Below are 28000 nucleotides of genomic sequence, written 5' to 3' on the forward strand. Positions count from 1 at the left end.
AATCTGAATAAAGGGAAAAAGGGCATTCTTGAACATGGGGTGAGACATTCTTACTAATCTGCGTGAGAACCAGTTCAGATTTAAGTATAACTTTTGTATGACTGAAGCCTTTAGTGAGAGGTCTAATGATTTTATATTAAATTAGTTCTGCCCCCCGAATTAATATTCATATAAATAGGCAAGTTTAATTTTGTTTGGCTTGCCGTTCCAAATAAAATGGAATATTTTTGCTCATATAATTTTACAAATAATTCGCTAGGTGTAGGCAATGCCATACGCAAATTAGTAAACTGAGATATGACTAAAGAGTTCAATCAGGGTGATTTTTACACAAATAGACATATCATATCTATTTTTGACAACTTTCTATTAAAATGTATTGTAGCGAGATCATTTATTTAGTTCGGGATGTGAACACAGAGTATATTGCACTTCACCGTCAGACCATTTTATTGGTAACCTACACAGTAATGTAAAAGTAATGTTTTTTTGTGATCCAATACGTAATATAGTAGTACACTTATCATAATTTGGTTGTAATCCAGTGAGTTTAGAAAAGTATCTGGAAAAAGTCAAGGGGTCTGAATACTTTCTCGAATGCACTGTACTTGAGCCATTCGGGGAAGTCGACTTCCGCTCTGGAGTTATAATAAGCCTTGAGCAAATGTCCCTCTATTAGGCCCCTAGCTTTCAAAACGTTGCCAATCAAGATAACAGAATATATGGAATACATATTCCTGCTCTAGTATAGAGCCTTTTCCAGTACACGACACACTGACGTCACGTATAGATGTGTGCGACTCTTGGCAGCGGTAAGAAAGCAATCACCATCTGCGCCCATTAAACATAACCTCGACTTGCGATGATGACAAACATTATATTACGCAGGACATTCATACGAGCCTTAAAATCCAATTGTAATCAAAAAGTAGTGTGAAATGTACTCATAAGCAACATGTAAATAAGAACTCCCCCTTGTTCTGCCGACAACTTGCGCGCATCGCCCTCTGTGCAGCCATGTTAAACACGGAAAGGGGTCTATTACACGGAGTTAGATGTTGAGTTGTTGACTGTGTAAGCTCATCATAGTAATCTGATATTTACATTTTTATTTTACCCGTTTTTCTCTCCAATTTCGTGGTATCCAATTGGTAGTTAGAGTCTTGTCCCATCGCCGCAACTCCCGTACGGACTCAGGAGAGACGAAAGTCGAGAGCCGTGCGTCCCCTGAAACACAACCCAGCCAAGCCGCACTGCATCTTGACACAATGCCCGCTTAACCCGGAAGCTAGCCTTACAATATGTTGGAGGAAACACCGTACACCTGGCGACCGTGTCAGCGTGCATGTGCCCGGCACGCCACAGGAGTCACTAGAGCGCAGGATCTTTAGTGGTACAGCTAGCACTGTGATCCAGTGCCTTAGACCGCAGCGCCACTCGGGAGCCCTATGATATTTTGTTATTTCGTTGAGTTAGGTTGTTTTCACTCCAGAGGGACTTTTCACTTCTCTGTTCGTCCTCCCATAGAAATGATCGAAATAACTTTATTGACTGAACATTAAACCATTAGTGGACAACATTGATAGTGAAAGGGGGAAAGGGAGCGCAGTATAGTTGAGTGTATATACCTGGAAGCACCGTCAACCAAGCAGTGTGATAGGAGATCCCAATAGAATTGCCCGCCAAGCACGTATACTCCCCAGCATCCTCGTAAGTGACATTGGGGAGGTAGAGGACTTCAATCTCCTTGTCCGTGGTGTTAACACCTGCGGTCTGGGAGAGGGAGAGGAGGAAGGGTGGAGGACGATGAAAAGGAGGAAAGGAAGAGAAAGGAAGGGGGGTGGAGAATGGGACAGGAGGGGTGGAAGAAGGAGGAAGACAAAGGGAGGGAGGATGCAGGAAAAGAAGGGAAGATGAAGGATTAGAGTAGAGGATGGATGGATATTTGAGGATAGAGGGGGTTGAAGTGGAAGAAAGTAAGATAAAGGGAAAGGAGTCGGAGTAAGAATAGAGGGGAGGGAAGAAGAGAGCAGGAGGAAGCAGATGTAACAATTAAATCCACAACACCAGGAGAGAGGAGAAGCTGGATGGCGTCCATCACTGGGAGGAGAACTGGTGACCCATATATAGAGATAGAGTAGATGGGAGGAGCTTTCAAAACAAACAAGAAGAGCACCTCGTACCACAGGGAAAAATAGGAAACACAATACACAAAAACACTGTAAAAAAAATCCCTTCACCCACAACACCAGAGCCCAATAGTAAGTCCACACCAGGCCTGTGTATGCATAGTGCACACAACCACAGGAGAAGATATGGAGATCACCCCACTGCAGCACCCAACACTAGCCTATACAATGACACATCACACCTTTCAACTGAGAGAGCGAGAGCGAGCGAGATTAGGCACGTGATGGACATGGCAGGTTAGTGCATGGGCGTGCAGGTCCAGTGGGCATTTCCATGGCTGTACAGTCACAGTCAGACACAGCACAGTAGAGCAGCTGGGAGTAAAACAGTAGAACACTGGGAGAGAGTAGGTCAGTCCACAACCCAGCAGGAACCAAGACCAGCACACCACCAAACCACACTGAACCGGGTCAGAGAGACCATAAGGGAGGGGGTCAACAGAGGTCAAGGGTCAGGCGTCAGTGGTTACCTGGGATGACGGTCAGCCAGCCCGACTGGTTGACCGCCCCTATATAATTGGAGACTTTACAGGTATACTCTCCGGCATCCTCCTCCGTCACGTTGGTGAGCGTGAGCACCTCCACGTCCGAGCTATTGATGCCCGAGCGCTGGAGTGTGTGAGCCACACACATACAAAAACACGCATGTGCACACACACACACGGCAGCAAGGGGATAAAACACAGAAAAGCCTGTTAACTGTCACATCTGCAATCTAAGTGCAGGGAGAGGAGAGTAAAGGAGCCACCACCCAGACAGGAACACAGCTAGAGTGCTCCAGTAGTATAGTATAGAAGGAAAATGTGTATTTATTACTCTTCGTAAAGGGGGAAAATGTAGTTTTCTTTCAGTTTCACTCTCTTATAGGAATACAAATTGGACACTAACAAAAAGCTTTTACAAATGGCAAAAAGGTAACCTGAAAACATAATCATTATTAGCCTACACTTTGAAAAAATAATATTTAAAGGAATATGTCACAGGAAGGAGGAGCCAGCAATTTTCAACGCTCAGGTCAGAACAGCCAATGAGGGGCCATGGAGGGCTGGAAAGTACCTTTAGGACGCGGACGTAGGAGTGTCCGTCTGGGCCAGTGCGACTACCATTCTTCTGGATGTGCTGCAGCCACTGAATGTGGGGCTGAGCGTCGCTGTACACCTTACACACGAAGCGTGCGTCTTCCCCCACTTGCACACTGGTGTTGGCTGGCAGCCCTGCTTGGAGAATGGGCCGATGGGGGGACCGTTCTAAGATGGACAGAGAAAAGGGGAAGATGTGATATGATGAGTTATGTTAGTTTGTGCATTGAGACTTCTCCATGGCCATTTCAAACTCCAACCTTGCTCTGTACACCCTTAAGGAATAGACAGGTTCGTATTACTAATGTCAATGACAGTCAATTAATCAACTAAGCTCGATCACCACTGGGTACCTTGAGACTAAGCATTAAGACACAGACACTTTATGTGTAAGGAACTGAAAACGAGCACAGAATACTAGCCAAAAGCCTGATGCAAAGGCTTGGGACAGTATGGTAAAAAATAACTTTTCTTACTATATGCTTGTGTTTTTTAAGTTTTGAGGCTGTGAAGGGGGCCTGGTCTAGATGTTTAGGAGAACAGTGGACATGTGTGAATATCCCACAACCGGGAGACAAGCAGAGTCAAGACAAGAGAACTGCCTGTCTCTTTTCACCACACCACTTAGATCATTCACACAAAACAAAGAGGAGTTATCTCTACTGATAAGGACTAAACACACCTGTAGTAGGAGTTTAATCTAAAAACTCACTTCAGTCACTTTCTGAGCCGATGCTATTTCAAAATGCCTTTTATTGCAAAATGTTGGCAACTTTGGCAACTATTTGAAGTACTGTAAGTAAACATTAGCAGACACTGTGGCCTGGTAAGGGTTAAATTATACAGCCACGCTCCGACTCAAATATGCACCAGTCTTGGAGAAACACCTTCATTTTCCTTCACTAAAAACTATCTGCATTCTTTTGCAAGCAAACATTTGGCCTGGAAATCCAAACAGAGCAAGACCTGCCGAACAATGCCCCCTTTCACACCCTACCACTGCCTCCCCTTCACTACCCTGCACAACCCCCCCCCCCCCCCCAGGGCACTGGATGGGTTAAAGAAGGAGGGTTTTTAGGTGGGGAGAGGTGACAGAGAAAGGAGAGGAGGGGGAAGGGGTGGAAAAATAATAAGAGAGAATAAATGGAGCTTAACAGATGGAGATTGAAAAGAGAAAGCGAGAGGGGTAAAGAGAATGAATAAGAAAAGGAAGGTAGAGAGAATACCCACTGGGCACACACTGGTTGAATCAACGTTGTTTCCACATCATTTCAATGAAATTGAACCAACGTGGAATAGATATTGAATTGACGTCTGTATCCAGTGGCTACTTCCATGTCTGTCTGTCTGTCTGTCTGTCTGTCTGTCTGTCTGTCTGTCTGTCTGTCTGTCTGTCTGTCTGTCTGTCTGTCTGTCTGTCTGTCTGTGTCTGTCTGTCTGTCTGTCTGTCTGTCTGTCTGTCTGTCTGTCTGTCTCTGTCAGGGTTTTGCCAATAGTCCTCTGCTCTCTGTCTGTCAGTCAGTAGGCCAAAGTGCTACTCTCGCTCTCTCTGTCAGATCAGATGATTCCCACCCCTCCCTTGTCTCTATCTCTTTTTCCCTCCTCCCTACGCATTCCTTAGGCTCAGCGTGCTTATTGTCCCCGCCCCTCCTCCTTCCATCCCTCTCGTTCACATGCACACCTCTCTCTGTCTCTCATACACACACACAAACACACACACGCATATTAACATGGAGAGAATGAGGTACCCTACACCACAAACAGATGCAAACACCTTACTCCCTCTCTGTGCCCACTTCTCCCTTTACACACAAACAACTCAGAAGCATGATAGCTAGCAAGCTGTCCAATACAATATATTTCTTTACAGCTAGTCAAGACAACACAAAATTATATTTATTTGATTTTCCTGCAGTCAAATGACCAAATCGCCCTCTAGGGGCCTCATGGGTGGAACATTATTAAAATGTTTCATAATTTCATAAACATTCTTATTTTTAAACCACTGAAAATCCAGTGTTTTTATGTCAAACGGTTTTGTTATACTTCCGTCTTCTGTGATGTATATAAAGTGTAATATTAGGATGCAAACTCAAAATTGAATACATTTCAACTCTATATCTGACATGGAACAGGTGTCTTTTTCTTAAGACTATAGCCATGTGTGAGGTGTATACTTTTGTTTCAAAATAGATTTGTTTAAGACTACCAAGAAACACTCTACGTGGACCTGATTCAGCCCACTGCAGTAAAAGGTTAACAACCGTATGTTCGTGACTTGAGTGTTTCTGTGAAATATATGCTTGTTTGCATGTATGGTATGTGTCGGGAGTAGGTCTCTCCATAAATGCATGGATAGCATGGTGACTATGACACACACACACACACACACACACACACTCTTGCTTGCTCCAAAGGTCAGCGCAAAGGGGTTGAGTGAGTTGGGTTTGAACTTGCTGTGCCCCCTTGTAATACTGATAACCGATTGGTTATGTTTGCCCCCAGAGAGAAGCACAGCAGCATGCCACTCCCACTGTCCCTCTCCAGCTCCTCTGACGGTCACATCCCTGGTCCTTATGTCCACTTGACAGTTGCCTGATTAACACTGTAGGGCCAACCCCAAACCGTACTCTCTTGGCTTGGATATTTCCTTTCCGGCAAAGTTCCAGTAAATGTGGTTGATACGTAACCAGGAAATCCCAGTTTAGTTTGACTTGGTTTGGTGTGAATCAGGCTATTGTGACCAAGGAGCAATGACCAGGGCCCTGCCTACATACAGTACATGCATCAATACTGCCCTTAGAAACAGACCTGGCACACCTAGGCAGCATTCCCTCTCTGCACCTGCATAGAGTATAGTAGCGTGCACCTGGGGGATCAAAACAGCCAGTATTAACCCCCCCCCCATCAGAACCCCTAATGCTGGCCCAAACAGATAACGTTTAGGTAGGGGTGGCAGGTAGTCTTGAGGTTAGCTCATTTGGCCAGTAACCAAAAGGTTCGAATCCCAGAGCCAACAGGATGAAAAATATGTCCGTGTGCCCCAAATGCTCCAACCTCCATCCCAGGGCAAGCCCAGTACAGTACTCACCCACTACATCCAGGGTGTAGGTGTGATTGATGGCGCCGTATGCGTTCTCCACCAGGCAAGTGTAGTTGCCCTTGTCTGACGGCACCACACTCTCCATAATCAGGGTCCAGTGCTGGTGACGCACCTGAGAGGGAAAACAATGCATGGGATGGAAGGATGCAGACCAAAATAGACAATTGTAGAGTACTATATAAGATTGAGAGTGAGTGAGGAGGCACGGTGAGTGACGGGCGGTCAGGTCTGTTCTCACTAGTACATCATGGTGAAAAACAATATTACGGGTGGTGACAGACTGGTCCAAAGGTGAGCTTCTACACCTTACCAAGGAAGTTCACTGTTTTGCTGGGACTGTGGAATGGAAAGCTCCTAAAGCTACCACTTACCCTTCTACTTCTTAGAACAGTGGTTCCCAAATGTTTTACTCTAGCCCCCCTCCCATCATTTTCACTCGCGGCCCCGTACCTGCCTCGTCTATTTCTATGGGCACAAGCACTGTCGATGACACAAACTGTTCACACCCCTCTTGTTGGCGGAGAGGACATTGAGCAGATCTAAAAGCTCATTTCCTACAATTCTATACATTTTGCCATGTCTTATGTGTGTTCATGTGATATCTGAGTGACAAACAATACAACAAAATCAATGGGCTAAAAAACGGGCTAGTTGATATGGACAATTCCATATCCAAAAAGTTATTATTAAGGTATGCAATGACTGACGAGAGGAAAACTAATGATACACTACCCAATTTCGAAATTCTACTATCACAATTTTCAAAAGAAAGTTGAAGGCCCGACTGAGTCCCCCCCCCATTAAAAAAAATTATAACATTGGTAAAGGTTTTATAATAAGTTTGGGAACCACTGCCTTAGAAAACACCAAAGATTCCAAATATTTGACTTTTTACTACTTATAGAAAATCAAACAGTCGTTACACTGCACTGTACATTCTGTTTTGTATCTTAAGGCACTTGTTTTCTCCGTTAACAATCAACTGGTACTGTATAATCCCACATGTGGTCATTTGGTCATTGTGGCTGTGGCCTGCACTGGTGACTACACACAGACAAGCAAGGATCTCAGCCCCGTTCACTGACCATGGTCCTCTATTGTAGCAGGGGCCAGTCAAGTGTGATGTGTATGTGTGTTTACTGAAGTGTCACTGTTGTTTTACCCAGTTTATCAATAGAGATTTACCATTCAAATAAGTGATGACCATTATGTTGTTTTGTAGCTGATAAAAACAAAGTCAAATTGATTGTATAATTGATTAATGAATGCATACATGGCTGGATCAAGTGCCATTCTTTGGCTAATACACATTCTTTTTTTGTTGTGGTATCGTTTTGATATGAAGTATCGTGATGGTATCAAGAATTGTGATACTAAACCTGGTATCGGTATTAAAGTCATTCTGGTATCGTGACACCACTATTTACTAGAATTAAAGACAAGGGGAAACATATTAGCTAGCTTGTGGCTACATCAACATATTCTCCGGAAATCCCCATGAAGAGATGGCTGTGTTTTCCCGTAAACGATCACCCATTAACTACTTTGTTCCTTCCCTATCACATCCAAGCACACTGGATAACTTGCAAATGAATCTATCACTGTAATGTGTGATGTGAGTTTTGATTCGATTTTGATCAAATGCAGTTCATTAGGGCAATTAGAATTGGATGATTCCCCAATCTAATTCAGCTTAAGTATCTACATATATTTGAGGCTATTGTGAAGCTTGTAAAAAGTGACAGAGGGTTCTCTCTGACCCAAACACAAATGTTGAACTCCAACCCAAATAGACTATGACAGATGGGAGGACTTCAGGTTTTTCAGACGAAATGTAGCTCTTAACATCCATTTAATGCTGAGAGGAAATAAAACATTACTGGCCAGGGCCCGGTTTCTCAAAAGCATCTTAAGGCAAAGTTCATCGTTGGAACCTTCGTAGGAGCATCATTAAATCTCTGAGCTGTTTCCAAAACCGTTGTTATTAACGCTGCACTTGAAAATGCTCGTCATCTATGCCAGCCTCAGGCCACTCTCGTGTCACTTTATACACAGAATATCTCTACTAAACATAGAATCTCATGGTTTACCCGTCTCTCTGTGACCGCTGACAACTTCAGAATAAAGTTGATTACAAATACAAAGTTGCCAATGTCTTTGCAATTGATACAAACAAGCAACGTGTAAAAATATGCTTAAAATTACTGAATTAAAATATGACTGAATTAAAATATAAATACAGTAGGCTATAGGCCTATTTTAATCATATTGAAATACATTTAATGTTCAATAAATGCAGTTATATTTTGATACTGTCTGTAATTTGTCTCAATATATTTAATGGTGTAGCTTAACATGCACATTTTTTGGGGGGTAAGAATTAGAATAAGCTGGTAATATCTCTCTAGGAGCTGATTCGTCATCAGAAGTGTGAAATATGTATAATGTTAAGGTAAGATATGAATTGAGAAAGCTGATACAAGAACAGCACTAACTTTCTTCCGATCCTATCCGTATCGACACATGCTCCAACAACGCACTTAGCATGGTGTTTTGGGAAATGCATGTTACATATTTGGCCGTTGTAGGAAAGATGCATTGTTAAAACACTCGTAAGCCAAAATTCCATTGCTGTCAGTAAACCGGGCCCAGTTTGACTTTCCCTGTTTCCCATTACATGTGGCCTCAGGTATTTTCAGGACAAATAAATCAACTCACTAACTGTAATCTTATAAGTACCACAGAGGCTGTAGTGAAATGATTATGAAACTTTCTCTCCAGACTTCCTCTGTTGGAACAAAAAATGTCAATTTGGAATATATATTTAAAAAAACGTGAAGTGCAATTGTATCAAGTCTCCTGGCCTTTTTTTTAAAGACATTTTTAAAATATATTTAAAATATTGAATAGAAATAGAATACATAGATATCGAATTGAAAAATATTGAAATCAAAAGTCTTGAGAAAAAACCTTCAGGACTACATTTGCATTTACAGTTGAATCCTAGGTCACCTCTTGGGTGTGTTTAATGCTTGGGCGGTTTTCAGATTATCATGCCTTCATACCGACCTTCTGCCATCCTGGGATATTCGGTAAGGCTCATGTCTCTCGTCGTTGTGTGCTTGTAAACAAACTGTGACTGGGAACTACCGGTAAGCTTCATAATGTAAAATAATGTGACAGGTGCAGATATTTACTTAAAAAGTAGATACAGGGCAATAAATACATCGCAGTGCTTGAGGCGTCACTACAGATCAAGGTTCGATCCCAGGCTGTCACAAACGGCCATGACAGGGAGTCCCATAGGGCGGCGCACAATTGGCCCAGTCTGGGTTAGGGGAGGGTTTGGCCGAGGGGGCTTTACTTGGCTCATCGCACTCTAGCGACTCCTTGTGGCGGGCCGGCGCTTTATTTAAACAAGTAAAATATAAAGTTTCAACAATATTGGCGGTATTGAAAAACCATCCCGTGGCTATTTCTGCAGATCTAAAATGCTTCTTATTATAATTTATGTTCGGCATCAGACACATTTTTTGCTTCAGTTGCATTTCTCCAATTGGACGAGAACTCATGAATGGGCATTCTATCAGCAGACAGCACTCTGACTGATGTGTAGCTACTTTTCTCCGGTACTTTTCTCAGTGTAGCCAACTTTTCTCCGGTAAAATGCTAGATTAACTTCAAACAAAACATTAGGAACTTTCTTCTACATTCTTTCTATGATAAATATGAAGGCCACGAGTTACACTTCTGTTGTCATCTGATGAAAATGAAGCTATTTTCTACCAAATGTGTTGCACTATAGTTGCATGCCCCTGCTCACTCTATTGAAGAAGAAAACACTTGACTTTATATAAAACACGGGAAATGGTTTAAAACTGAGATTTCTTGAAGATCTGCATTCTGAAAATGCACATTTTGGAACTCTAACGTGAACCCTGATTGTACCAATTGTTGTTCTCTTAATTTGTGTCACTTTCTACTTGCTTACTGTCTATGTGACCTAAAGTTTTACTGTATGTTTGGGTTTTCTAATTGGGGGAGTTGAGAGACATTTAAAGCTGGGGGAGAGAGAGTGAGTAAAATGTCCCATCGAGAGCACACACACGGATGTCTGAGTCCAATTTCACACCAGCAACCCTGCCCTCCTCTCCTCTGTCTCCAGTGATGGTGTAGAGGGGTTGGGTGACAGAGAAATGTGATTAGCGGATTTTAAGAGCCAAACGGGAAGGGCAACAGTCTGCATCAAGATCAAGAAGCAGAAAATAGCATTGGAAGAGTAAATCCTTTCTAAACAACAGTTCACAAGCATTTCGCTACACCCGCAATAACATCTGCTGAACACGTGTAAGTGACAAATCAAATTTGATTGATTGAAATGTAAACTCGAATTGAAACATTTAACAACATAGACTCATTCCAAGACACTAGTCGTGAGAAACTCCGTGCATGCTGCAGCGCAGGGTTCTCACGTACCTTATACCCGCCCATGCGGTCCTCCTGTCGGAATGGTCGGCTGTTCTTCAGCCAGCGCATCTTAGGACGTGGGTTGCCCCCGGCAGCACAGCGGAACTTGACTGTGTTGGCAGCAGGCACCGCGTGCAGCCTCTTCTCCATCTTCTCCAACATCGTCCAATAGGGCGCCCCTAAAGAAAAGACACGACCAATCAAGTCATATTCTGTCCATTCTAAACCCAATAACCGAATTATAGCAAAACAGGAACATGTAACATATTATATTTGGTAAGTACCAGAAAGTATCCATTGTTACCACATAGTGAATTAGTTATTACCATGTAAATAGCAGCTTAAAACCGGATTGTAAAATAAAACTTTACTGATATTTGTCCCCAAGAACACAGTGGCCTCCATCATTCTTAAATGGAAGAAGTTTGGAACCACCAAGACTCTTCCTAGAGCTGACCGCCCGGCCAAACTGAGCAAACGGAGGAGAAGGGCTTTGGTCAGAGAGGTGACCAAGAACCCAGTCGTCACTCTAACAGAGCTCTAGAGTTCCTCTGTGGAGAAAGGAAGAACCTTCCAGAAGGACAACAATCTCTGCAGCACTCCACCAATCAGACCTTGATTGTAGTGGCCAGACGGAAGCCACTCCTCAGTAAAAGGCACATGACAGCCCGCTTGGAGTTTGCCAAAAGGCACCCAAAGACACTCAAAGACTCACACCATGAAAAACAACATTCTCTGGTCTGATGAAACTAAGATTGAGCTCTTTGGCCTGAATTCCGAGCGTTACGCCTGGAGGAAACCTGGCAACATCCCTACAGTGAAGCATGGTGGTGGCAGCATCATGCTGTGGGGATGTTTTTCAGCGGCTTGGCCTGGGAGACGAGTCAGGATTGAGGGAAAGATGAACAGAGCAAAGTACAGAGAGTTTATTGATGAAAACCTGCTCCAGAGTGCTCAGGACCTCAGACTGGGGTGAAGGTTCATCTTCCAAAAGAACAACGACCCTAAGCACACAGCCAAGACAACGCAGGAGCGGCTTCGGGACAAATCTCTGAATATCCTAGAGTGGTCCAGCCATAGCTTGAGAGGATCTGCAGAGAAGAATGGGAGAAACTCCCCAAATACAGGTGTGCCAAGCTTCTAGCTTCAAACCCAAGAAGACTCGAGGCTGTAATCGCTGCCAAAGGTGCTTCAACAAAGAATTGCATAAAAGGTCTGAATACTTATGTAAATGTGATATTTGAGTTTTATATTTTACACCCAAACTATGTTAGAAATATTTATTTATTGCACAGAATAGAAAAGGTCAACTTTTGTACCATGGGAGATAGTAGATTGACATAGGATAATGCTTTTTCTGTTCGTTAGGTCTACTCATCTTGTTGGCTGATGAAAAGTAAATGTGTACAGTTCTTCCAATATCTTCAATATCAGAATTGGATAACAACTTGCGCAGTTGTCCCCGATTTTCCGTGTTCACTTATAGCCTGTGAGAAAGACCCGATCACGTGACAGAGAGCCATTGAAAGGCAGAGGTGCTTTGGAGCGCCCAGCTGGGAGAAGGGAATAATAATTATTATATTTGGCCCTAGGGCACAACAGAAAAAGGCTGTAACTACCAATTGAGGAGAAAAAAATGAGTAAAAAAAATGGGATATTAAAATCTAAATCTAAACATATAGCCCAGAGTTTGTATCTCAACTAAAGTTACATAAATAACTCTAAATTAAGCATATAGGAGTACCAGTTTCTTTGTTAGCCTATCAACACAGAATAACTGTATGTGCGAACCCCCCCCCCCCCCCCAAATTGTTTGGAGAAAATATCCTTTCTATTTTATTCAGCTATGTTCAATTGTATTCTTCATAATATAAAATCATGCCATTTAATTCTAATCAAATCTTGTCTGCTAAATGAACTAGTGTATCCCACAGCCATAAACCACAGCCAGATCAGGGCCTAACATAACGACAACTCAGAGCATGCTATTCTGTTCTTCTGAAAATGACTACATGCTGTATTACATGGATTTATTAGACGTTTTAAAATGTAGATGTTCCAACGGTCTGCATCAGTGGCTTGTAGGCTACGCATGGAAGCCAGGAGAAGCTAAATGTGTTTGTTAATTAACGGGTAATTACCATGAGATTGGCAGTTATTTGCATATCTGAACAATCCAAAACATTGCCACCTGCTGAACGCACCCCAGGTTGTTAGCTATGGCGAGTTAATAAGATCGCATGACTGAACAAGGTGTAGCCTAAACAAATGGTTAATGGTCCAGTCCGAAAGTAGCCTAGTTTAGAATGGCCCGCGATATGCTTTGTGAACGTAAAATGCGGCCCGCCAATGCACGATAGACAGAAAAAAACATAGCGCTAGTATTATGGGTCATGTCTTTTGAACGGTAGCCTAAGGGCTAGAATCAAGCTGTTTTCTCTGAGGAAAAGTGGGAGGGTTGGGCAAGACTACAAATTAAAAAACATACTTTCCTATAGACTACTCATTGGAGAGAAATAGCTTGACTGTTGTTTTACTATTAATCTCAATGCTGCTATTGTTTTTATTTCATAAAGCAGCTTGTGTTTCTTAACCAGGCAAAGGGTAGCTGACTAGAAAGCTGATGGTTAGCTAAGGTGAAGCAAGAAAGTAGCCTGCGCGATGTGTATAATCGGAAGCGGAGCCGGAGCGGAGCTTGTCTGCCCACACTCATCACTTGTCTCCAGCAGCTCAACAGCTGATAAAATCAAATCCAATTTGATTGGTCACATACACGTGTTTAGCAGATGTTATTGCAGGTGTAGCGAAATGCTTGTGTTTCTAGCTCCGACAGTGCAGTAATATCTAACCATTTCACAACATATACCCAATACACACAAATCTAAGTAAAGGAATGGAATTAAGAATATATAAATATATGGACGAGCAATGTCAGAGCGGCATAGACTAATATACAGTAGAATATAATACAGTATATACATATGAGATGAGTAATGCAAAATATGTCAACATTATTAAAGTGACTAGTGTTCGATTTATTAAAGTGGCCAGTGATTTCAAGTCTATGTATATAGGCAGCAGTCTCTAATGTGCTAATGATGGCTATTTAATGTAGGCTGTGCCAGGTGTGAGGCGTCCTTCCCACTTCTGAACAGAACTGTGCTGCTAATATTGTGCTTATCACCGAAAGCTCTTCATCTCCCCAAAAACTCATGTCCAGTCCACTTAGTAGTCATATTTTAGTCACAGAGATAATTTTGTCTCGTCTCGTTAAAGTCAACTGAAATGAAAAATATTTTTTGTTTCATTATATTTTTTTCTGGTCTATTTAGTCAGTTATAGTCTCATCAATTGCCACTGAAAAATAGGTGTGTGACTAAAATTTTAGTCACTAAACCCCTCCTGTCTCAGCCTCCAGTATTTATGCTGCAGTAGTTTATGTGTCGGGGGGCTAGGGTCAGTTTGTTATATCTGGAGTACTTCTCCTGTCCTATTCGGTGTCCTGTATGAATCTAAGTGTGCGTTCTCTAATTCTCTCCTTCTCTCTTTCTTTCTCTCTCTCGGAGGACCTGAGCCCTAGGACCATGCCCCAGGACTACCTGACATGATGACTCCTTGCTGTCCCCAGTCCACCTGGCCGTGCTGCTGCTCCAGTTTCAACTGACCTGAGCCCTAGGACCATGCCCCAGGACTACCTGACATGATGACTCCTTGCTGTCCCCAGTCCACCTGACCGTGCTGCTGCTCCAGTTTCAACTGTTCTGCCTTATTATTATTTGACCATGCTGGTCATTTATGAACATTTGAACATCTTGGCCATGTTCTGTTATAATCTCCACCCGGCACAGCCAGAAGAGGACTGGCCACCCCACATAGCCTGGTTCCTCTCTAGGTTTCTTCCTAGGTTTTGGCCTTTCTAGGGAGTTTTTCCTAGCCACCATGCTTCTACACCTGCATTGCTTGCTGTTTGGGGTTTTAGGCTGGGTTTCTGTACAGCACTTTGAGATATCAGCTGATGTACGAAGGGCTATATAAATAAATTTGATTTGATTTGATTTAAAAGCTAAACAAATTAAATGGTTGATGGAAATATAATTGGCTATTCTAAGCACTGAGGTTAATAGAGTATATGAACATTGTTTCCAGAGAAAAGTGATATATTATTTGGTATCTGGAAGTGTGAACTGTCAGATTCAATAAAACTAATGTTCTAAGACTGAGTGGAATTTATTTTAATTGCATTGAATAACATTTTTCTTCCTGTCCCTCAAACTCAAATTCTACATCATGTCGGCCAATTCAATTCTAATTTTAACTCTTGAATTGAATGGTAGTCAATTCAACATTTCTGAAATGAGCCCAACCCTGCTCAAATTACAATTTTCATCCTCCTATCATCGGAGAAGATATGTATGTTGGGGAGAAGGAATACTTATCACCCGTAAATAATCATTATGTTCAGGAAGGGGAAAAAAATGTCATGTTTGTTGTGAGTGAGCAATGTTTGGTTTGTAGAGGGTAAGTTACCCACACACTGATCACGGTCCATCATTCAAACACACCCCCATTGGGACATATGTGACTCGTTTCAGGAAACTAGGCTTTTGTCACGCGTCACAACTTCACAGGAGAGCAATTTGAACATAAAATGTGTTTCACATGTTCCAGGAGGGAACATGTGAACATTTATGTGCCTTAATAACAAACTTGTAAGCCATCTGTAACTTATACAACTTATACAATTGCTAAATTATGAGCCTAGTTGATTAAGCCATGGAAAAAGTAATCTACCTTCCCGCCAACCATGATTGGCTGAGACAATGAGTGGGCCGGACATGCCGAGATATAAGTTTGGATTGGTCTGCCATGTAACACACTTCTGTCTATAACATGAGTGGGTCAGTATATGTAGGTAATCCTTTCTAATGCAGCTTTTTTTTTATAGATATCACGTAGTAGAACTGCATAAGTGTTACTCTCCACTTTCTGAAGGACCGAGTTTTGAAATCAGTGGAATTAGAGTATGATAGCTAAGGAGATAAAGAAAATTCCATCCGTTTGATTGCAAATATGCAGACAGTCGAAAAGAGAACACACAGAAGGTTGTTGTATAAAACACCTGTCTCCGGAGTACATCTTCAAACTAAGGGCAACCATGGCATCTGTGACAGAGAGAGAGAGAGATGTGTCCATCCATGTATACAGTTAAGAGAGTCTAGCTAGCTACATTTTCAGATATTACACGTTTCTAATTTTGTCAGAAAGTCATTTTCATTTCAAGTGTTCTGTTAGCTAGCAAGCTAACATTATCTGGCTGGCTCGCTAGCTAACGTTACATGTATGATCTGTGTAGTAATATTATTTGTATCTCAGAGCCATTTGCATTGCTAGTTATTGCCTAATGTTAGCTAGCTAACATTGAACCTGCTTGGTTAGCTACCTGCAGATACAACAAGCACAGTAGTAAAGTTATGAGTTGGGATTATGGTTCATTGTTTAGCTAGCTAGCTACATGTCTAAACAAAAGACAGCACTATACAAGTAACCATTTCAGTAGAATGTTCATGATGTCACTGCAAAAACTGTTGTTAGACGTAGCTGGTAAATTCGCTTTCAGAGCACTCTCGTTTGAGTGTGCCAGAGCGCAGAATAACTGACAAATTTACGAACACTCAACACCCGTTGAATAAGGCCGGTGTCAGTAAGCATTGGCAAAAAAGCTTTATTAAATTGTTGCCAGCAGCACAGTTGCAGTCACCAACACTCTGGATAACATAAAAACAGCCTAACCACCTCTGCTGGGGCAAGTAAAATTGTCAGAGTGAGCTGCTCTCTCAATTGTGTCTGGAAGTAGCTAGCAAGCTAGCCAACATTAGCCAGTTAGCCTGGGTGCTTGACTGCTGATGTTAGGTCAGAACGCTCTAATCAACCCTACTCCTCGGCCAGAGCGTCCAGTGTGCACTCCAAACGCGCCAAGAGCGAAACACTCTGAATTTACGAATGGAAAATCTGACAACACTCGAACGCCCAGAAAACCCTCTGGCACTCCAGATTAAATTTACGAACACACCGTAGTAAACCAGCCTTTAGTCTTTAAACCTTTGGTTGTTTACTACATAACCTCACGTGAGTCCTTAAAGAGATGGGTGGGACTAAAGCTTAAGAGGGTGTGAACGAGGCTGAATGGGTGTAGACAAAGAAGAGCAGTATCTGTACAAAAACATTGGAGGGTCATTTTCTCAAAGGTGATTTTACAAGTCAAGTCAACTTTGAAAGCATAATTACTTTCCCATTGTTCCTCAACTGTAGTGTATGATATACCAGTTTGTAGCTGTGTCTATGCTTTTATCCAATTTAAAAAAATACTATTTCAAATTTTGCTATGTAAGACCGAATCGAGCCGGTCGATCACATATAGAAAATTAAGAACACCACTCTTCTGTTTGGCCTACATAACTGCAGCTCATTAACCCCATATCTCTCCACCCCTCCCTCCCTCCCCCCCCCCCCCCCCCCGCCCCCGCCCCTCGGTCTCTCAGTCAGCTGTAGTTCACTGAAGACCCTTCTCTTTATCTCCCTCTCACGCTCTCTGCACCTGGGAGAGTGATTGCATAAGCAGATGAACTCACTGAGGAAGAGAAACTTGGAGCAAAACAACAAGACAACCAATGGCCACCCCACCATCACTTCCTATATCTCTTCGACAGGAGCAGGGAGAACATGGGGAACACTCCAGGGTTACACTGGCTTTGAGACACTCCTGACCTTGCTTCAATCAGATTGACCACTGAGGGAATGGACAGGAGTTTAGCCTTCTTGTTCTTGGGCCTCTGTGCTTCCCTTTCCACCCCTCTCTCTCTTCCCACTCCTCTCTCCCTTTCCCGCCCACCAGTGCAATCAGAATACTATCGGAGTCAGTCACCTCCCATAATTTTCTCTGGCATGCAAACTGAGCAGTACACATACTTTGATACAGAAGTAAACCATGCTCTTCCTTCCGGGATGAACTAACACACTATAATTAGGCTAGTTAGCTTCTCTTCAGCCCCTTTCCTTCACTCTCACTATCTCACTACCCCCTCTTTCCATTTCTCCCCATATTCTCTATCTTTCAACTCGTATTTTCTGTACAGACATTCAGTATTCTCTCACTTTCATCATCTTTCCCTCTCTATCTTCTTCTCTTTTTCAACACTCCGCCATACAGACAGATTAAGGTGGTGTATGCCCCCGTCGGGAGCTTGTCTCTCTCGGGTGAACTATGACCCTTAAGACCTCTGGATCCGGACAGCTCATCTCACTGTTTACTCTGTGGCATTCGGGGGTAAGCCCATGTTATTCTAGAAGAAGAACGTACTGTATATTCAAAATGAGAAGTGAGGCACAACCATAAGTGGCAAATCATAATCATCAATTGCTTAAAGTTGTAACACGAGGGCATGAAATCCACAAATTTGCCCAATACTGTAGACATTAATTTAGTAGTACAATACTAGAGCTACATATATACAGTACATAGGTCAAACATAACAAAACAGCAAATTATATTAGATTTTATAAAATTGAGGCATCAAATCCAGTAATTCTACATCAACTGTCCGGTCTACGTACCCTACAGATGTGTCAAACGAAAACAAATGGGAGCAATTAAGGTTGATCTCCTTAACAGACCAGAGAACAACAGAACCAACGGGACTGGAACCCCACATCCACTCTGACCTTGTACTGACGTCAATGCTCCCCCGAAAAACAAAGCCTTCAACATGATCCTTCCGCTGGGCCTTGTTTGTTTCCTCCAATCACACCCAACCTCCTGATGCTGGGCAGTGGGTACAACTTAGCTCGTAACTTTTTCTCCTTGTATTTTGGGGGGGCCGGGTTGTGATTGTGTTGTGTTGTTGTTCAATGTCTTTTTTAGAAAGTGGAATAAAAGTGTTCAGAGTAGAAGCTGAGGCAGACACTAAAACCTAATCCCCACCCCCCTATGTCCTTCCTTTTTCCCCCTCCCATACCTCCACATCCCCCTGCCAGAAGTGGGCCAGGGAACAGAGCTCCACAGCGTACACAGAGAAGTGCTGGTGCTGATCCAAACCAGAACGCTGTAGTTAAAGGCCCCAACCTTCCCCTTTTTTTCCCTTTTCATTTTCCCCCACTCTTCCCTCTTTCTTTCTTTTTTATATTCCGGGTTTTGAAATCATAGAAAAAACAACAGGAGAAAATTGGACAGAGCTGCCAAAACAGCTGTTACTTTGTTTTCAAACAGCTTATTACCACCAGAATTATAGATTTTTCCTCTCCATTTTCCTCTCCTTGCAGAGTTCCTATCCACCGTATTAAATGGATTTCAGGTAATTACAGTCGGCCCTAAAGGGGGGTTCAGCCGCCCAGGCAGGATGCCTGTGGAAAATTTTAAGAAGATGTGGAAGATCTCATCTTCACTTCAGCCCTGTGACACACACACACATTCATTGCACTCGAAAAGTATTCAGAAACCTTCCCTTTTTCCACATTTTGTTACGTTACAGCCAAATTAATAAAATTGATTTTTCCCCTCATCAATCTACAAACAATACCCCATAATGACAAAGCAAATATTACAAAAAAATAATAAAAAATGCAAATATATATATATTTTTTAAACGGAAATATCACATTTACATAAGTATTCAGACCGTTTACTCAGTACTGTTTTGACGCACCCTTGGCAGCGACATCAGCCTCTAGTCTTCTTGGGTATGATGCTACAATCTTGGCACAGCTGTATTTGGCGGCAGGGTAGCCTAGTGGTTAGAGCGTTGGACCGAACCGAAAGGTTGCAAGTTCGAATCCCCGAGCTGACAAGGTACAAATCTGTCGTTCTGCCCCTGAACAACCCACTGTTCCTAGGCCGTCATTGAAAATAAGAATCTTGCCTAGTAAAATAAAATAAAATTTGGAGAATTTCTCCCATTCTTCTCTGCAGATCCTCTCAAGCTCTGGCAGGTTGGATGGGGAGCATTGCTGCACAGCTATTTTCAGGTCTCTCCAGAGGCCACTCCTGCGTTGTCTTGGCTGTGTGCTTAGGGTCATTGTTCTGTTGGAAGATGAACCTTAACCCCAGTCTGAGGTCCTGAGCGCTCTGGAGCAGGTTTTCATCAAGGATCTCTATGTACTTTGCTCTGTCTCTCTGTACTTTGCTCCGTTTATTCCCTCGATTCTAACTAGTCTCGAAGGCCCCTCCGCTGAAAAACATCCCCACAGCATGATGCTGCCACAACCATGCTTCACCGCTTCACTTGGTTTCCTCCAGATGTGACGCTTGGCATTCAGGCCAAAGAGTTCCATCTTGGTTTCATCAGACCAGAGAATCTTATTTCCCATGGTCTGAGAAACCTTTAGGTGCCTGTTGGCAAACTCCTTTTACTGAGGAGTGGCTTCCGTCTGGCCACTCTACCATAAAGACCTGATTGGTGGAGTGCCGCAGAGATTGTTGTCCTTCTGGAAGGTTCTCCCAACTCCACAGAGGAACTCTGGAGCTCTGTCAGAGTGACCAAATGGTTCTTGGTCACCTTAGTGACCAAGAAGGCCCTTCTCCCCCGATTGCTCAGTTTGGCTGGACGACCAGCTCTAGGAAGAGTCTTGTGGTTACAAACTTCTTTAATTTAAGAATGATGGAGGCCGCTGTGTTCTTGGGGACCTTCAATAATGCAGACATTTTTTGTACCCTTCCCCAGATCTGTGCCTCGACACAATCCTGTATCGGAGCTGTACGGACAATTCCTTCAACTGCATGGCTTGGTTTTTGCTCTGATAGGCACTGTCAGCTGCGGGACCTTATTTAGACAGGTGTGTGCCTTTCCAAATCATGTCGAATCAATTAAATTTACCACAGGTGGACTCCAATCAAGTTGTAGAAACATCTCAAGGTTGATCAACATAACAACAAAATGTGGAAAAAGTGAAGGGGTCAGAATACTTTCTGACTGCACTATACACTCTCACACACACACTACACAAAGCCCATCCCCCATCAGGTCCCAAACCCAGTCCAGATGAGAGTTTACATAATGGATGAGTCCAGCTGACTGGCTCCTTCGGGCCTGACAACCTGAGAGATTCCGGCTACAGCAGGAATGCTAGAAATTCTTCTTCCCTAGAGTGCCTAGAAGGTCTGATAGAGATATGGCCTGACTACCCCAGGTGCTCCCGACATTAAAAAAATACAATAGTATACGATGGTATAAATACAATAGTAATAACTGCAGTGTTTTGCTGACTGTAGTTTTTACTGTAGTATAATGTAGCTCCTGAGTGGCGCAGCAACCTAAGGCACTGCAACTCAGTGCTAGAGGCGTCACTACAGTGACTGGGAGTCCCATTGTGCTGCACACAATTAGCCCAGCGTCATCCGTGTTTGTCCGGTGTAGGCCATCATTGTAAATAAGAATTTGTTCTTAACTGACTTGCCTAGTAAAATAAAATAATGAAGAAAAAAAAGTATACTGTAGTATTTACAGTTAACTATAGTTTAAATACTGTAGTAAAAGAAAACTCTAGTATATACTATAGTAATTCAGGTAGTGTTTTTTCAGATTGTAGTATACTTTAGTACTTACTGGTGTTTTTGCAGACTGTACTATACTGTAGTATTTACTGTAGTGTTTTTGCGGACATTAATGTAGTACTTACTATACGGTCTTTCTTATATTATCTTTAAAATAGATGTGGAGACTTTTTCCTTTAGGAAACCTACTGGAGAAATACGGAAAAGAACACACATTTTCCATTACCTGTAGGTACAGTGCCTTCAGAAAGCATTCATACCCCTTGACTTATTCCACATTTTGCGGAATGGGTTAAGTAAAAAAAAAAAATCTCGCCCATCTACACACAATACAAAGTGAAAACATGTTTTTAGAAATGTTTGCGAATTTATTGAAAAATTAAATACACTAACATTTAATTTACATAAGTATTCACACCCCTTAGTCAATACGTTGTAGAAGCACCTTGGCAGTGATTACAGTGTTGAGTCTTTCCGGGTAAGTCTCTAAGAGCTTTCCAAACCTGGATTATGCAACAATTGCCCATTATACTTCCAAAATGTTTGAACTCTGTCAAATTTGTTGTTGATCATGGCTAGACAACCATTTTCAGGTCTTGTCATAGCTTTTCAAGTAGAATTTGCAAATAAATTCAGAAAAAATCCTACAATGTGATTTTCTGGATTTTTTTTGTATGTCATAGTTTAAGTGTACCTATGATGAAAATTACAGGCCTCTCTCATCTTTTTAAGTGGGAGAACTTGCACAATTGGTGGCTGTCTAAATACTTTTTTGCCCCACTGTATTTAAAGTCACCATTGGCCTCATGGTGAAATCCCTGAGTGTTGGTGTAACCTTAATTGGGGAGGATGGGCTAGTGGTAACGGCTAGAGCAGAATTTCTGGAATGGTGTCAAATACCCCAAACACATGGTTTGATGCCATTCCATTGGCACCTTTCCAGCCATTAGTATGAGCAGTCCTCCCCTCAGGATCCTCCATTGGTGTCTGAAGATACATTGATACACCATCCAAAGTGTAATGAATAATTTCACCATACTCAAAGGGATATTCAACATCTGCTTTTTTTTTATTTTTACCCATCTACTAATAGGTGCCCTTCGCGAGGTATTGGAAAACCTTTCTGGTCTTTGTGGTTGAATCGGTGTTTGAAATTCACTGCTTGATTAAGGGATCTTACAGATTGTATAGTGTGCGGTACAGAGATGAGGTAGTAATGTTAAACACTATTATTGCACAAAGAGTGAATCCATGCAACTTGTTTTGTGGCTTGTTAAGCAAATTTCTGCTCCTGAACTTATTTAGGCTTGCCATAACAAAGGGGTCAATTTGTAAAAATTTGAAAAACATAATTCCAATTTGACATTATAGGATATTGTGTGTAGGCCTGTGAAAAAAATCTAAGTATATACAGTCGTATTTACTATATAAAACTGTATTTTTTGCGGACTGTAGTGTTTTTGCGGACAGTACTGTAGTATTTACTACAGTGTTTTATTTCAGGATAATACAATAATATGTACTATATTACAACATTATATAGTAAGTACTACACATGATCGAGAGATACTACAGTATGTAGTATAGTATTCCACAGTATACTACATTTTATTATAGAATTCTAAACTGTACTCTTTTTGAATGTGGGTCACAAACACCCTCAGAACAAACATACATTCACAGCACAAACAGACTTCCAGACTCAGTACATACAGAGGAACACAACGGTATAGCTGATACCTCGCAAGAGATTTTAAATAATATAAAATAACCAGAGTAGGTAATATACATACAACACAACTGTCTTCTCTGTTTCCCGTAGAATTTTAAAAAGTAACTTTAGTCATGATGACATTTGATCTCATGGTCGATAGTCCAAGCGTTTGCCCTCAGTTCCACAACAGTGTTATCATATAACAAGGAGGGTAAAAACAACCAAAAAAACCTAACTTTTTGCTGAGTTCACATATTGCCCACAGGCCCCCACTACAGAAGACAATATTCATGGCCTCTGATGCCCACACTGTCCCCACAATACAATGCCCATACTCACTTATCTGCTCTCCGTCCGCCCCCACGTCCTCCGATCGCTCTGTGTCGTCCTCATCGTCCCCAGACGAGATGGCATCTGTAGAGATGACCACGGTTACTTACTGCCATCTCTGGCACCCTCAGGACAGCTGCAGCCAAACATATACACTCACACTGCTAGGCAGGCACACACACGCGCACGCATGCACACTACTACAGTACACACACGCTCACTGCAGCACATGCTCATACGTGCACTGATTGGTTGAGGATCAGGTGATGTAATATTGACATTTACATGAGTCACTAACCTATGTAAGAAAAGCTAAATAACTATAATTGAACTACATGAACCAAAAAAATAAACACCCAGTCCACAGCCCTTCCATGGCCATTCCCCAACTACACCATTGCAAAGGCAGCACCACCTCCCAAGAACAGGGATGTAGGTGCAACTCGAACCCTCACAGGTAAAGTAGCTGAAGCCACATTGCAGTCCAGCGACTATCCACTCTGCCTACACTGACTGTCCTTTTCATGACACGGCGTATGTGTATGCCAGAGCAATATAAAAGCATAGTGTAAGACCTACACCATGCCCTTGTCCTGCCCTGACAAGCTGGCCGGCTGACTGGCTGGTTACTCTCTGTCCTGCCTCCTTCATGGCACCCTGACTCACCTGTGACGTTCACTATGAAGCAGAGCGTGTCGCTGCCCTGAGGGCCCACAGTGCTGCACGCGTACAGCCCAGAGTCCTTGGGCGTGGCGTCGCGGATCTGCAGAACCTCCTGTTCTATCAGGGTGCGGTTGTTGGCCCCCAGAGTGGAACCATCCTTAGTCCAGGTGATGGCCCCGGGCTCCCCGGCCAGAAGGCAGCTGAGCTTCAGCAGTTCCCCCGGGTGCACCGAGCACACGGTGGGCTTAGAGATTTGGTATTTGGTCGGAGGCTCTGCAGAGCGAAGGAAGGGGAGGAGGAAAGTGAGGAGGGTTGTGCACAGAAAGGAGGAAGGAAACTCAGGGGAAAAGGTGGGAGAATAAGAAATAAGCAATAGTGTAAAAAAAAAACACATAACCCCATGGATGCACTTAAATCAACATCATGCCAAGAGGAGCGATACAGTGAGAGAGAAGAGGCCCAAACACTTTAATCTTAAAACCATAAATTAAGACATCAACCCCATAACCCCTTGTGGATCCATCAGTCAGCCACACTCTAAACATTATCTTGTGTTGGGTTGTACTTTCATGAGTAGAGCATGCAGTTATGGCCCAAAGGAGAAGGTGGAGAGTGGAAAGTGGTGTGGAGGTGGAGCCTGTAAGAATAACAACCAATAATTGTGCCCAGACAGATAGACAGATAGACCTCCCTTTCAGAAGAAATACCAGGCAGCCAGTGTGAAACAGCAGGGAAAGCCAGATACCTCCAAAATGAAAATATATACAGTACCAGTCAAAAGTTTGGACACACCTACTCATTCAAGGGGTTTTCTTTATTTTTACTATTTTCTACAATGTAGAATAATAGTGAAGACATCAAAACTATTAAATAACACATATGGAATCATGTAGTAACCAAAAAAGTGTTAAACAAATCAAAATATATTTATTTTTTTGCCTTGGTGAAAGCTTTCCCCACTCTTGGCATTCTCTCAACCAGCTTCACCTGGAATGATTTTCCAAAAGTCTTGAAGGAGTTCCCATATATGCTGAGCACTTGTTGGCTGATTTTCCTTCGCTCTGTGGTCCAACCATCTCAATGGGGTTGAGGTCAGGTGATTGTGGAGGCCAGGTCATCTAATGCAGCACTCCATCACTCTCCTTTTTGGTCATATAGCCCTTACACAGCCTGGAGGTGTGTTTTGGGTCATTGTGACATGAGTGACACTAAGCGCAAACCAGATGGGATGGCGTATTGCTGCAGAGTGCTATGGTAGCCATGCCGGGTAAGTGTGCCTTGAATTCTAAATAAATCACTGACAGTGTCACCAGCAAAGCATCCTCGCACCATCACACCTCCTCCTCCATTCTTCACGGTGGAACCACACATGCGGAGATCATCCGTTCACCTACTCTGCGTCTCACATAGCGGTTGGAACCCAAAATCTCAAATTTGGACTCATCAGACCAAAGAGCAGATTTCCATTGGTCTAATGTCCATTGCTCATGTTTCTTGGCCCAAGCAAGTTTCTTCTTATTATTTCGGTCCTTTAGTAGTGGTTTCTTTACAGCAATTCGACCATGAAGGCCTGATTCACACAGTCTGCTCTGAACAGTTGATGTTGAGATGTGTCTGTTACTTGAACTCTGTGAAGCATTGATTTGGGCTGCAATTTCTGAGGCTGGTAAATCTAATGAACTTATCCTCTGCAGCAGAGGTAACTCTGCGTCTTCCTTTACTGTGGCGGTCCTCATGAAAGCCAGTTTCATCATAGCGCTTGATGGTTTGTGCGTCTGCACTGTCAAAGTACTTGACATTTTCCGGATTGACTGGCCTTCTTGTCTTAAAGTAATGATGGACTGTCATTTAACTTTGCTTATTTGAGCTGTTCTTGCCATAATATGGACTTGGTATTTTACAAATAGTGCTATCTTCTGTATACCACCCCTACCTTGTCACAAGACAACTGATTGGCTCAGACGCATTAAGAAGGAAAGAAATTCCACAAATTAACTTCTAACAAGGCACACCTGTTAATTGATATGTATTCCAGGTGACTGCCTCATGAAGCGGGTTGAGAGAATGCCAAGAGTGTGCAAAGCTGTCATCAAGGCAAAAGGTGGCTACTTTGAAGAATGTCAAATATAAAATACATTTTGATTTGTTTAACACTGTTTTGGTTACTACATGATTCCATAGGTGTTATTTCGTAGTTTTGATGTCTTCACTATTATTCTACAATGTAGAAAACAGTAAACATAAAGAAAAACCCTTGAATGAGTAGGTGTCCAAACTATTGACTGGTACTGCAGTGCATTACTTTTGACTAGAGCCATATGGGACCAGAGCCTTACTTTGGAACTATGTGCCCTGGTCAAAATTGGTGCACAATTTTATAGGAAATAGTGTGCCTTTTGAGATGCTACCTATACGTTGACACTGGAGTGAAAATTAATTCCTGTCCCGTCTTGTCAAATTTTTCCGGGTACTGTGCTGATCCTGCAACAGTTATAAAACCCCGGGTACTTCCCTATCCTATCCCGATCAAAATTCACTCCCATCCTGTCCCTGCTAATTTTTCCACACATAAAAAAGGAATAACTTCCTGCTTCAGCTACTCGTCCGTCTGTCCCCTGCTCTGCATGTGTGTAGCCATAGCAACTGCTCCGTTTGGCTGCTGCATAGCGCTCATAAGACACTTGCCTGCACACACAGCTGATAACAACCACATTACGTGATTTTGGCAATGAAGGCAGCCCTTCTACTTACCCAGAGTCGGATGAACTCATGGATATGGAACGTTGGGTCACGATTTCGAAACATTTGGCCTCAACAAGATTAAATGCCGCACATATCTGCCACCCTACTCTTTACCTCAGATGGCATGGGTTTAGTTAAATACGCAAACAATTGGGCTTGACCGGTAACGTTGTTGGTACTACAGCAGCTATGCCGCTTCAGGCCGCTTGTCCCACTCTCCGGTTGGTATTTGATTAAACCGCTGCATTTTTTTACAAGCCGTGTAATCCGTTTCTTCATTGTCAAAGACATCTATCAACTTTAGCAAAAACATCACTCTTTCCTTTTAATGACTCTAATGTTAGTGATGGGTCCTAGGCTGCAATGAGATGTTGCAATTCCTCTCTTGAAGGCTTCATCATTCCCTGACGTACGTTGGCATCTGAGATAAAGTAGTGACTGGCAGTGGCTACAACTATATTTGTTTTTTATTTATGAAATGCATGACATATTGTTAACCCCCTACCCCCTGTACTGCCCATTCCAGTGGACTGTCGATCCTGACCCAAACTAACCTTTAGAACTTCACTCCCATTCCTGTTCCCATGTCTCTCTGTGATGCCACAGCTGCATGGATACAATCCACCTTTCTGAAAGCATTACGAGTGAGCATGGAAAACCATTAGGCTAATAGTTTAGACACTGATATGATGCCAATGTAAATTGCATATTGCAATGTATATTGAATCCAGGCCCAGTCACCCCCAGGCTCTCCCACACATTCTGACATAACACCTACACACAAGTGTTTCCCTTAGGAAAAAGTTAGCTGGGGGGAGTGGGTAAATGCAGGGTCTTCCTGCGGGTGGCAGAAGATGGGGTCTTTCTGGGGCATACATCTTTCCACCCACCCCCGCAAAACAATGTTTTGTTTGCAGTGGCAGCCACGATTTAGCACCGGCGTGACCCCACACAGAGAGAGAGAGAGAGAGAGAGAGAGAGAGAGAGAGAGAGAGAGAGAGAGAGAGAGAGAGAGAGGATTCTCTGGATCAACTCAGTCTACAGATCTCAACACTCAGTAAAACCCATTTATTATAAAAAAAAATTAAAAACTTGGCAGAGGTGCAAGATTTTGGGATGTTTAATGATGAGCAAAACACTGTGTTTGTGTGCGTGCATGTCTGTGCATGT

At 42.7% G+C, this 28000-nt stretch overlaps 1 protein-coding gene across 26 annotated transcripts in view; it reads right to left on the reverse strand.

The window, feature by feature from the left end:
* The window catches only part of LOC110525582 (fibroblast growth factor receptor 2), a 117830-nt gene that overhangs the window by 62864 nt on the left and 26966 nt on the right, over positions 1–28000 (reverse strand). For 6 of the 26 annotated variants that reach the window (XM_021605847.3, XM_090235201.1, XM_090235213.1 and 3 more), the window contains exons 3-8: positions 24092–24361; positions 23435–23509; positions 10848–11017; positions 6360–6483; positions 3246–3436; positions 2660–2798 (exon numbers count right to left, since the gene is read on the reverse strand). In XM_021605847.3, coding sequence (XP_021461522.1) covers positions 2660–2798; positions 3246–3436; positions 6360–6483; positions 10848–11017; positions 23435–23509; positions 24092–24361 — 969 coding nt within the window. Of the gene's footprint in view, positions 1–1628; positions 1774–2659; positions 2799–3245; positions 3437–6359; positions 6484–10847; positions 11018–23434; positions 23510–24091; positions 24362–28000 lie in introns of all 26 variants that reach the window. The other 20 variants (XM_021605840.3, XM_090235189.1, XM_090235193.1 and 17 more) reach the window with 5 other exon arrangements.

The sequence above is a fragment of the Oncorhynchus mykiss genome, chromosome 1 (genome assembly GCF_057628025.1).
Source record: "Oncorhynchus mykiss isolate SJ-2025 chromosome 1, ASM5762802v1, whole genome shotgun sequence".
NCBI classification, from domain to species: Eukaryota; Metazoa; Chordata; class Actinopteri; order Salmoniformes; family Salmonidae; genus Oncorhynchus; species Oncorhynchus mykiss.